This window comes from Anomaloglossus baeobatrachus, chromosome 4 (assembly GCF_048569485.1).
Source record: "Anomaloglossus baeobatrachus isolate aAnoBae1 chromosome 4, aAnoBae1.hap1, whole genome shotgun sequence".
Classification (NCBI taxonomy): Eukaryota; Metazoa; Chordata; class Amphibia; order Anura; family Aromobatidae; genus Anomaloglossus; species Anomaloglossus baeobatrachus.
Window position 1 is genome coordinate 614860619 of NC_134356.1, and position 12292 is coordinate 614872910.

A 12292-nucleotide genomic window follows, 5' to 3' on the forward strand; every position below is an offset into this window, starting at 1 on the left:
CTGATTACAGATCAGATTACTGCAGCTTCTGTGCTACCCCACTATCTGGTGTCAGGGTCTGTTCTTACTCCACCTCCACCATGTGTTTCCCACCAGCCACAGCGCCCTGGATTTACAGGTTAAATGAACCTGAACAGGGCAGAAGGGTCATTGCTAATTCACCAGTGGCAGTGGTGTCCCAGGCCTGCCACACACAGACACACATGCAAGCACACACACACACACACACACACACACACACACACACACACACACACACACACAGATACACATACAGAAACACACACAGAGACACACACACACAGACACAAGCACGTACACAGACACACACAGACAGACAGATACACACACTCAGATACACATACAAGCACACACACACACACACACACACATACACAGATACACATACAGAAACACACACAGAGACACACACACACACACACACACACACACACACAGATACACATACAGAAACACACACAGAGACACACACACACAGACACAAGCACGTACACAGACACACACAGACAGACAGATACACACACTCAGATACACATACAAGCACACACACACACACACACACACACACACACATACACAGATACACATACAGAAACACACACAGAGACACACACACACAGACACAAGCACGTACACAGACACACACAGACAGACAGATACACACACTCAGATACACATACAAGCACATACACAGACAGACACACAAGCACATTTATAGACACACACACTCAAGTACATACACAGACACACACACACACAGAAACACACTGACAGAGACACACACACAAACACACACACAGATACTCACCGACAGAGACACACTCAGACACACACAAGCACGTACACAGACACACACAGACAGACAGATACACACACTCAGACACACACACACACAATCAAATACATACACAAAGACACACAGATACACACAGACAGTCACATACATAGACACACTGATACACACAAACACAGACAGACACACACACTCAGAGACACAAGTAGACACAAACACGCACAGAGACACACACACACAGACAGACACATACAGAGACACACACACACAGACAGACACATACAGAGACACACACACACAGACACATCCAGAGACACACAGACATGATACCTGACTTTATTGACTCACATGACATGTATATTTATTTGGAACTTTATTTTGTATTAATGCATCCATAGATTCAAAGATGTGACCCTGAGCTGATAAATTTCCGTAACGTTGGATTGTGCTATTACCATAGTGTTGATTGCCGATTATTCTGGCTGAGAGATTCCTGCAACTTCCAAAGAATCATAGATGATAGCGCTGTTTAGTTGAAAAGGTTGTCCATTACTTTTACATCGATGGTATCCTTAGGATAGGTCATCAATGTCTGATCAGCCGTCTGACAGCCCACATCCCCGCCAATCAGCTGTCCCTGGTGCTGGCGGCGGCGGCAGCAGGCAGACAGAAATGCTCAGTTCTGGAGCTGCCCCATCTCGTGATAGCGGCCACAGCCAGGTACTGCACATCCACCTCCTTTTGATTTGAACAGCTGATCGGTGGGGATGCGGGTGTCGGACTCTGGCCGATCAGACATTGATGACTTTTCCTAAGGACATGCCATCAATGTAGAAGTAGTGGACAACCCCTTTCATTAGCGAAGAATAAATGGAAAGACTGATATCCGGAAGTACTAAAAACATAAACGCCAGGTTCAGCATATATGAAAACTATCCCATTTTCATCCAGAAAGATCAGACAACTTTCATTTCCATTGTCATCCATGTGTCCATTTTTTATATCCATGTGGGTTTATAGACCAACATTTTAAAATGTACAGGATCTAAATTCTATTTTAATATTAGAAATGTACCAGTAAAAGTCAGTGCAATACGGATGATCTGCACGGGATCTGATTTTTTGTTTTGCCGCACTTATATATTTGAATTGGCGAGTCTTTTATGAAACACGAGAAGAGAACAGTGCACCTGCGATTTTGTCCACACGGACACTCGGTCATCAGAATAACCCCATTCAATAACATTGCTCAGTGGCCTGCTATACCATGTAAGCTTGGACAGCACGGATCTGTGTAAGGGCTGCTTTCACACATCCGGTTTATGCTGAGCGGCACAATACGGCGCTTTGCAGAAAAAACGCAACCATTTTTTTTTTGCCGCCGGTTGCGTTTTTTCTCCATAGACTTGCATTAGCGCCGTATTGTGCTGCATGGCCTTGCGTTACGTCCGTTTTTTGCCAGATGAGGCATATTTAGTACATGCGGCAATCAGATGGAACGTTGCCTGGCACGTTTTATTGTGCGGCAAAAAAAACACATTGCGCCGGATCCGGCGCAATGCAGCGCAATTTACAATGCAAGCCTATGGACGCAGGATGCGGTTTTTTGCACTGCGCATGCTCAGTATCAAGCTGCATCCGTCAAAAAATGGACTGGCCGCATGGAAAAACTTATGCAACGGATCCGTTATTTTCGCCGCATCCATTGCATAGGTTTTTAAGCCAAATTGAGCCGCACTGCAAAAACCGGATGTGTGAAAGCAGCCTAATAGGCGAGCGAACAAGCCCTGAATCTGACCAATCATTGATCTAATATGGCTGGTAGACATTGATCTGCCCAACCCAATACTGACCGTGTATGGCCATCTCTACACAGTCTAATGGCCTGTCCTCTGTTCATGACCACTATAATCTGGGATTTACGGAACATGGTAATGTAGTTTGGTATATACATATACAGATGGAGATATGGCAGAAGATTTATTTTACGTTGCTCATTAATTTTGGAAGATTGGACATAACTAAAAGTATTCCTTGGCCATAAAAACACTAAAAAACACTTGCATCTCCTCACAGGCAACGCGTTTCAAACATCATTTCTTTATAAATGTGAACAAAGTAATCTTGTCTGGCAATCAGTCTCCAAATTTCCCAAGTGAAAAAATATAGGCTAACGCGTTTTGAGCCTAAAAATATGGATGGTGCTTAGTCATGGAATGACATATTTCTAGCTTCGAAATGTGTAAATAGAGCTATATTTCTTTCTTGGAAACTTTGGAGATCAAGTGCTGGACAAAATTACTGTTTTTTTTCATGTGAACTATTATCCTTCCAACTGGAATTCAGTGTTCGTGAACTTCTTGAGACATCAAAGCTTTTTTCATGAGGTAAAATGAACATTTCTTCTCATTTTTGGAATTGTTCTTTATAAAGGATTTTATTAAGGCATGGGAAACTACATTTTTTCACCTATTGGATGTACCGGTTCTTTGTAATACTTCAGATTATAGCAAAATATTAATCCAATATTGAATAGTCCAATAACGAGTATACGTATATTTGATGGACTCATTTTTTAATCCATTGCCATCTATATTAATAAAAAAATGCCTTAGTGGGGGCTCCTATGCCCCTCTCTCACCTGAAGAGACACCAATACTTTAAAAGGTACATGGTATGTGAATAATAATTAAAATTGCTAATGTTGATATTGTGGTACTTGGAAGCTTGGTTATTTAGTTTTATTTTCCAACTATTCCCCTACAGATGATCTTGAAGTTGAACATTTGGACCACGCGGCTCCTCGAACACCATCACGTGAAGAGGAAAAAGTAACCAAACAGCCTCCAAAGAGGTCACGAGCCGCCTTCTCCCACTCCCAAGTCATAGAGTTGGAGAGAAAGTTCTCCAACCAAAAATACCTCTCGGCTCCTGAAAGAGCTCAGTTGGCCAAGAGCTTGAAACTGACCGAGACCCAAGTGAAGATCTGGTTCCAGAATCGTAGATATAAAACCAAAAGAAAGCAAATAGCCACTGACCTGGAGGATCTGGATAAGACGTCTTCTCTCCCTGTACTATGTCGGGATGGAGAACTAAGCCGGAGCTCTCTCATGAGCCTCTATCAGAACTACCACTACTACCCATACCTGTATTACCTGGCAGGGTGGCATCCGCCTCTATGGTGATCTCAGAGACCAAAATTAGAGACTATGAAATTATAATATATTTTTATAAATAATTACTTTCATATTATGATTTCAGGTGGGATATTGTATTTTGATAGATGTCATCAAGTGTCAGGCAGAAAATGGGGAATTTCTGGGTGTTCCTTTGGTGCCCAGTTTTAGGGCATGGGTAGCACAGGTGTTGGTAACCTAGTATGGACCACAGATTGGTAGTACTTGCTGAAGGTCAACCCATTATACTGTATGGTTGGGGGTAAGTGCCTGCTTTGATAATGAAGAGGGTTGGCTTAGCATCGGTGGGGTCGGTGGGGGTTAGATTTCATAATGGAGATCACCACTCTCATGGTGAGAAGTGCTGGCCTGTATCAGGTACTTATTTAATATTTCTGTTTTATTTGACATGTTGCAGTTTCTATTATTTTATGTAATAAGTGCACTTATAATCTATTAAAGCAAAAGTGACTCCAATCCGTGACTCTTATGCCGAACGTCCATATTCATAGTAAATCTGCACTTTCTTAATACATTTAGTTGTAGATATTATGGAGAAGGGTTACACAGGGGGGGTCTCCACATTTGTGTGGGTATAAGTCTATGTATACACTTCCACGTTATAATCATATATGCCTATGTCCTTGCAAGTTCAATAGGGTGGAAAATAGCAGCTAGACACCGCCGACTACACATGTCCCTGCCGAAAACAGCGCCAAAGAATCAGTCTGGACAAGACCAACAAAATCCATTCATGCCGTATTCCTAGAATACATCTCAGCACTTGGCTGACGGGGAGTCATACCGTGATGGAGCTCTGTGTGGGGCATTATACTGTGTTGGAGGTCTGTATGGGGCATTATACTATGTTGAAGCTGTGTGTGGGGCATCATACTGTTTTGGATGTCTGTGTGGGGCATCATACTGTGTTGGAGGTCTGTATGTGGCATCATACTGTGTTGGAGGTCTGTATGTGGCATCATACTGTGTTGGAGGTCTGTATGTGGCATCATACTGTGTTGGAGGTCTGTGTGGGGCATCATACTGTGTTGGAGGTCTGTATGTGGCATCATACTGTGTTGGAGGTCTGTGTGGGGCATTATACTATGTTGAAGCTGTGTGTGGGGCATCATACTGTTTTGGATGTCTGTGTGGGGCATCATACTGTGTTGGAGGTCTGTATGTGGCAGCATACTGTGTTGGAGGTCTGTATGTGGCATCATACTGTGTTGGAGGTCTGTATGTGGCATCATACTGTGTTGGAGGTCTGTGTGGGGCACCATACTGTGTTAGAGGTCTGTGTGGCGCATCATCTTACTTAGCATGGTCTAGGTCTGTATGGGGCATCATACTGTGTTGGAGGTCTGTGTAGGGTATCACCGTGTTGAAGGTCTGTGCTGAGCAGCATACTGCGTTGGAGGTGTTGTTTGCCGTATCATACTTTGTTGAAGGTCTGTGTAGGGCATCATACTGTGTTGGAGGTCTGTGTGAGGTATCACCATGTTGGAGGTCTGTGTGAAGCATCATACTGCGTTGGAGGTCTGTTTGCGGCATTGTATTTTGTTGAAGGTCTATGTGGGGCATCATGCTGTGTTGGTCTGTGGGGCATCATACTGTGAAGGATCACTATGGGGACATCATACTACCATACATGCCGTATTCTTAGAAAACATCTCAGCACTTGGCTGACAAGCAATCATACTTTGTTGAAGATCTGTGCGGGTCATTATACTGTGTTGGAGGTCTGTGTGGGGCATCATACTGTGTTGTCGGTCTGTGTGGGGCATCATAATGTGTTGGAGGTCTGTGTGGGGCATCATATTGTGTTGAAGGTCTGTGTGGGGTATCGCCATGTTGGAGGTCTGTGTGAAGCATCATACTGCGTTGGAGGTCTGTTTGCGGCATCATACTTTGTTGAAGGTCTGTGTGGGGCAACATGCTGTGTTGGTCTGTGGGGCATCATACTGTGGAGGATCACTATGGGGACATCATTCTACCATACATGCCGTATTCTTAGAAAACATCTCAGTACTTGGCTGACAAGGAATCATACTGTGTTGGAGGTCTATGCGGGTCATTATACTGTGTTGGAGGTCTGTGTGGGGCATCATACTGTGTTTGAGGTCTGTGTGGGGCATCATACTGTGTTGGAGGTCTGTGTGGGGCATCATAATGTGTTGGAGGTCTGTGTGGGGCATCATAGTGTGTTGGAGGTCTGTGTGAAGCAGCATACTGCGTTGGAGGTCTGTTTGCCAAATCATACTTTGTTGAAGGTCTTTGTGGGGCATCATACTGTGTTGGAGGTCTGTGTGGGGCATCATATTCTGTTGGAGGTCTGTGTGGGGCATCATACTGTGTTGGAGGTCTGTGTGGTGCATCATACTGTGTTGGAGGTCTGTGTGGTGCATCATACTGTGTTGGAGGTCTGTGTGGGGCATCATACTTTGTTGGAGGTCTGTGTGGTGCATCATACTGTGTTGGAGGTCTGTGTGGTGCATCATACTGTATTGGAGGTCTGTGTGGTGCATCATACTGTGTTGGAGGTCTGTGTGGTGCATCATACTTTGTTGGAGGTCTGTGTGGTGCATCATACTTTGTTGGAGGTCTGTGTGGGGCATCATAGTGTGTTGGAGGTCTGTGTGAAGCAGCATACTGCGTTGGAGGTCTGTTTGCCGTATCATACTTTGTTGAAGGTCTTTGTGGGGCATCATATTCTGTTGGAGGTCTGTGTGGGGCATAATACTGTGTTGGAGGTCTGTGTGGGGCATCATACTGTGTTAAGAATCACTGTGAAGTCATCAATCTGTGTGTATGGTGTGTTCTGTGGGGGAATTCTCTTAGTTGTATCATACTGTGTGAGGGGCATTTTTGTTCGCATCATACTCTATAAGGGCCATAAAATGGGTATTGCAGTGGGTGAGTGCACTAAGGGGTTTCAATAGGGGCAAAATTATTGTGCTCATGCCACAAAACATGCCCTTCTTCCCGTCCTCCTGTGAGATGTGCCCTTCTGTGAAGACCCCTTGTCCTGTGACATCGCCTACTCCTCCAAACATTTTTTTTTGAGGGGGGAGGATAGAGAGGATAGAAAGGGGCCCAAGTTAGGGCTTTTACTATCAGGCCCCAGAATTTATATGTGCGCCCCTTTACAGCAACATATCCTCACCCCCCTCTGAGATTACATTCACATATCCGTGTCGCGGTCTGAGTATAGACTGCAATGCGTGGGTGGCTTCAGGTCTCCTGAACCCACCTCAACATCCTCATAGGCATATGAGATTGTCGAATTTTGGTCAGAAGACTCGCAGCACCGCCTGTGCATCACAATCTGTACTCAGACCGTGACACACGGATGTGCAAATGTAGACTTATAGCTCTATGGCTCAAAAAGAATGAGCATGTCACTTCTTTTTCGCAGGTACCTGCGGTATTTGCCATAGATAATGGTAAAATACCACAGGGACTAACCTGCGGAAAAATCGTGGCAAAACCGCGACAAACCGCGGTATAATCGCATGCGGTTTTCCGGTGCAGTTTGCTGCGTTTTTTACCGCAGGTGCCTTAATCTTTCGGAGGCTGTGAAATTTTCTTAAGAAAATTCCATTTTCTAGTGCACACAAGGCCTTATACTAATGTTAAGACCATTCCCCGCATCCCCGCAGCATGTTTAAAAACTAATAGACTTGATTTGTGATGTATTTGCAGTTACATGAATGAATGCACTTTTCCCCTATTTCGAAGTCATATGGATAACAATTTTTGTAGGTTTCCCCGTCAGTGACAATTACTTTTCCATAGCAAATACCAGGATAGACCTGGTGGTGTCACGAGTGCGTCACAGCCTTATGTGATCTCAGGGGAATCTGGAATCAGAAGGTCACAGCGTGTTGTTGATTGCAGATCTGCTTTAGTGCTCACTCATCGTTTATCCTGAGTTGAGATGTTTTTAATTCCTTCCAGTACTGAAGAGGTTAAGGTTCATTTCTATCCTGCAGTGCTCGAGTCTAACAGGTAGTTTTAATCTCAGCTGCAGCCACTCCCTTCTGCTATAAGTATTCACTCTTCATTACTTCCTATGCCGGTTATAGTTCATACCTATCCTCTCCACGTGGAAGGACCAAGTCTCTGGAGAAAGCTGAGGTGTTGTTTCAGTTGTAGCTGAAAAGTTCCTACTGGAGTGTTGTTTGTTTTGTCCTTCCCCACTTGTTTGTCTTTCCTACCTCTTGTTGCCTTATTGCAGTAGCGAGACTAGCATCTCCCTTATCTTCACTAGTCAGGGTGAGTTCAGGACCAGCGAGGGCCTAAGTATGTGATGGTTATGGGGGAAGGACCTGTCTAGGGCCATTAGGGAGTACAGTGATCATCCTCAGGCGAGTCTTAGGAGGTGACCCCGCACCCCTTTCAATAGCGCTAGGGCCTTCCATTGTATTGTTACCCTGGTGTTCCCCCTGTATTACGCCACTTGTCGGGTGTATTATCAGGTCCGGTGCAACAGGTGCAGTCACATGGTGACAGGTGAACAGAAGAAAGCTTTTTACAGCTATGACATTTTAGACCATTTCCCATTAACTAAATCTGCTTTTGGACACCAACACTTAGTTTAATGAAAAATCATCCTGATGCCATACACAGAAGAGATATTCCATGAGAGTTGACAAGGATGGATAAAAGAGCTGCCACAGATCGTCTGACCCCAGACTTGTAACCTCCATGAATATTAATATTATAGCCATATTATTTAGGTGTTTCATAGGACTGATATTAGATTATTTTTGTGTATATGTATAATACTGTGCAAAAGATTTAGGCACTTGGAGAAAAAATGCAGAAAAGTAAGAATGCTCTAAAAAATAGAAGTGTGAATAATTTATTTTTATTAATTAACAAAAAGAAAAGTGAATGAAAAATAGAGAAATTTAAGTAAAATTATGGCAAATGGCGGTCACCCCTTTATTAATTTGAATAACATTCCTCTTTTGTTCATTCATGTTACATTTTGTTGTTAATTTATGATAAAAAAAAACTATTAACACTTTTATTTTTTAAAGCATTCTTACTTTGCAGCATTTTTTCCACAATTTCCTAAAACTTTTGCATATATACATCAGGTGAAATTACTGAACATGGCACCAATTTTCTAAGTAAATATATTTATAAAGGTGCATAATTTTCTCACCAGCTGTCAGTAACACGCCATCCAGTCCACATAGGCAAAACAACCAAACCATAGATGTCCGTAAGTTTAGTGATGCATAATAATGAGAAATGACACAAAGAAAAAGTATTAAATACATGAAGAAAAAGAGGTGCAAAAAGCTATGGAAAGCCATGACACCTGCTGAAATATATCAGTAATTTGAAAGCAATCCTGCCACTTAGTGGAAAATAATATCATCTGGTTTAACTGATGTCCTATAAAAAGGTGTCTCATTACCAAGGTGCCACACAAGAAACATCTCATGATAGGTAAAACTAGTGAGCTATCTCAAGACCTTATTGTCGTAAAATATACTGATGGCATTGGTTATAGAAGAATTTCTAAACTACTGAAGATTCCAGTGAGAACTGTTGGGGCCATAATTTGGAAGTGGAAAGAGCATCAAAATTAAGTCTGTCCTACTACTCCAACATTAAGGTCTCGCAGCTTTTGTTCATTCATGTTACATTTTGTTGTTAATTGATAAAAAAAACTATGAACGCTTCTATTTTTTTTAAAGCATTCTTACTTTGCAGCATTTTTTTCACAACTGCCTAAAACTATTGCGTACATACAGAGGATGAAATTTTTGAACACATAACCAATTGTCTAAGTGAATATATTTCTAACGGTGCTATTGACATGAATTTCTCACCAGATGTCAGTAACAACCCATCCAATCCATAGAGGCAAAAAACAAACTATAGATGTCCATAAATTTAGTGATGTGCAATAATGAGAAATGAGACAGAGAAAAAAAAAATATTTAACACATGCAGAAAGAGAAATGCAAAAACCATACAAAGTCATGACATCAAGTGAAATCTGTCAGTATTTACAGTAGAAAGCAATCCTGCCACTTAGAGAAAAATATCAGCTGGTTCAATGGATGTCCTATAAAAAGGTGTCTAAGTACCAAGGTGCCACACAAGAATCATCTCATGATAGGTAAAACTAGTGAGCTGTCTTAAGACCTAAAAATATACTGATAGCATTGGTTACGTAAGACTTTCTAAACTACTGAAGGTTCCAGTGAGCTCTGTTGGGTCCCTAATCTGGAAGTGGAAAGAACGTCAAACTTAAGCCTGGCCTACTACTCCAGCATTAAGGTCTCGCAGCTCTACATATTCCACACTCTTCATTGTCTGTTTCGAACAATCAATCATGATTTGACTTAGTTGGGTATTTACAAATTGCCATAAACATCAAGAGGGACTTTTTTCTGGGAAAAAGGTAAAATATAAATAAGTTGGATCTGGACACTGAAGATATGATCCATCAAGTGTAGGGATAATCAGATAACGGTGTGGAGATGAGAGAGGGGAGATCTGTCTGTTTATTTGAGGATAGGGTGCTCTCTATGAACAGAGGCTCTGGCAGCGGAGACATTGGGATACCCTGGAGCAATCCAGAGACATTCTTAGATAAGACAAATATGCCGAAGCATAAAATGAAAAAGAATAAAAATATTAACCCTTTTACATCTCACAACATTATCCACACAGCAGACATCTTGTTCTCTCACTATACACCGTGTGCAGAATTATTAGGCAAGTTGAATTTTACAGGATTTTTTTATTATTGATCAACAACTATGTTCTCAATCAACCCAAAAGACTCATAAATATCAAAGCTTAATATTTTGGAAGTTGGAGTGGTTTTTTTTTTAGATTTGGCTATTTTAGGAGGATATCTGTTTGTGCAGGTAACTATTACTGTGCAGAATTATTAGGCAACTTAATATAAACCAAATATATTCCCATCTCACTTATTGTCCCCAGGTAAACCAATATAACTGCACAAAATTTAGAAATAAACATTTTTGACATGAAAAACAAAACCCCAAAAAATTTGTGACCAGTATAGCAACCTTTCTTTATGATGACACTCAACAGCCTACCATCCATAGATTCTGTCAGTTGCTTGATCTGTTTACAATCAACATTGCGTGCAGCAGCCACCACAGCCTCCAGACACTGTTCCGAGAGGTGTACTGTTTTCCCTCCCTGTAGATCTCACATTTTATGAGGGACCACAGGTTCTCTATGGGGTTCAGATCAGGTGAACAAAAGGGCCATGTCATTATTTTTTCATCTTTTAGACCTTTATTGGCCAGCTACGCTGTGGAGTAGTTGGCTGCATGTGATGGAGCATTGTCCTGCATGAAAATCATGTTTATCTTGAACGATACCGACTTCTTCCTGTATTACTGCTTGAAGAAGTTGTCTTCCAGAAACTGGCAGTAGGTCTGGGAGTTGAGCTTCACTCCATCTCAACCCGAAAAGGTCTCACAAGTTCATCTTTGATGATACCAGCCCATACCAGGACCCCACCTCCACCTTGCTGGCATCTGAGTCGGAGTGGAGCTCTCTGCCCTTCACTGATCAGCCTCTGGCCCATTCATCTGGCCCATCAAGAGTCCCTCTCATTTCATCAGTCCATAAAACTTTTGAAAAATCAGTCTTAAGATATTTCTTGGCCCAGTCTTGACGTTTTATCTTATGTTTCTTGTTCAAAGCTGGTCGTTTTAAGCCTTCCTTACCTTGGCCATGTCCCTGAGTATGGCACACCTTGTGCTTTTTGATACTCTAGTAACGTTGCAGCTCTGAAATATGGCCAAACTGGTGGCAAATGGCATCTTGGCAGCTTCACGCATGATTTTCCTCAATTCATGAGCAGTTATTTTGCGCCTTTTTTGCCCAATGCCCAACACGCTTCTTGCGACCCTGTTGGCTATTTGCCATGAAACGCTTGATTGTTCGGTGATAACGCTTCAAACGTTTGGCAATTTCAAGACTGCTGCATCCCTCTACAAGACATCTCACAATTTTGGACTTTTCAGAGCCCGTCAAATCTCTCTTCTGACCCATTTTGCCAGAGGAAAGGAAGTTGCCTAATAATTAAGCACACCTTATATAGGGTGTTGATGTCATTACACCGCACCCCTCCTCATTACAGAGATGCACATCACCTGATTTACTTAATTGGTAGTTAGCTCTCAAGCCTATACAGCTTGGAGTAGGACAACATGTATAAAAAGTATCATGTGATCAAAATACTCATTTCCCTAATAATTCTGCACACAGTGTACAGTCATTTGTGCTC

At 42.3% G+C, this 12292-nt stretch overlaps 1 protein-coding gene across 1 annotated transcript in view; it reads left to right on the forward strand.

The window, feature by feature from the left end:
- NKX3-1 (NK3 homeobox 1) overlaps window positions 1-4181 on the forward strand; it is a 4531-nt gene extending 350 nt beyond the window's left edge. The window contains exon 2 of the mRNA XM_075342941.1: window positions 3581-4181. Within this exon, the coding sequence (XP_075199056.1) occupies window positions 3581-3999 (419 nt within the window). The 3' untranslated portion in view covers window positions 4000-4181. The remainder of the gene's footprint in view (window positions 1-3580) is intronic.
- The last annotated feature ends 8111 nt before the right edge of the window (window positions 4182-12292 follow it).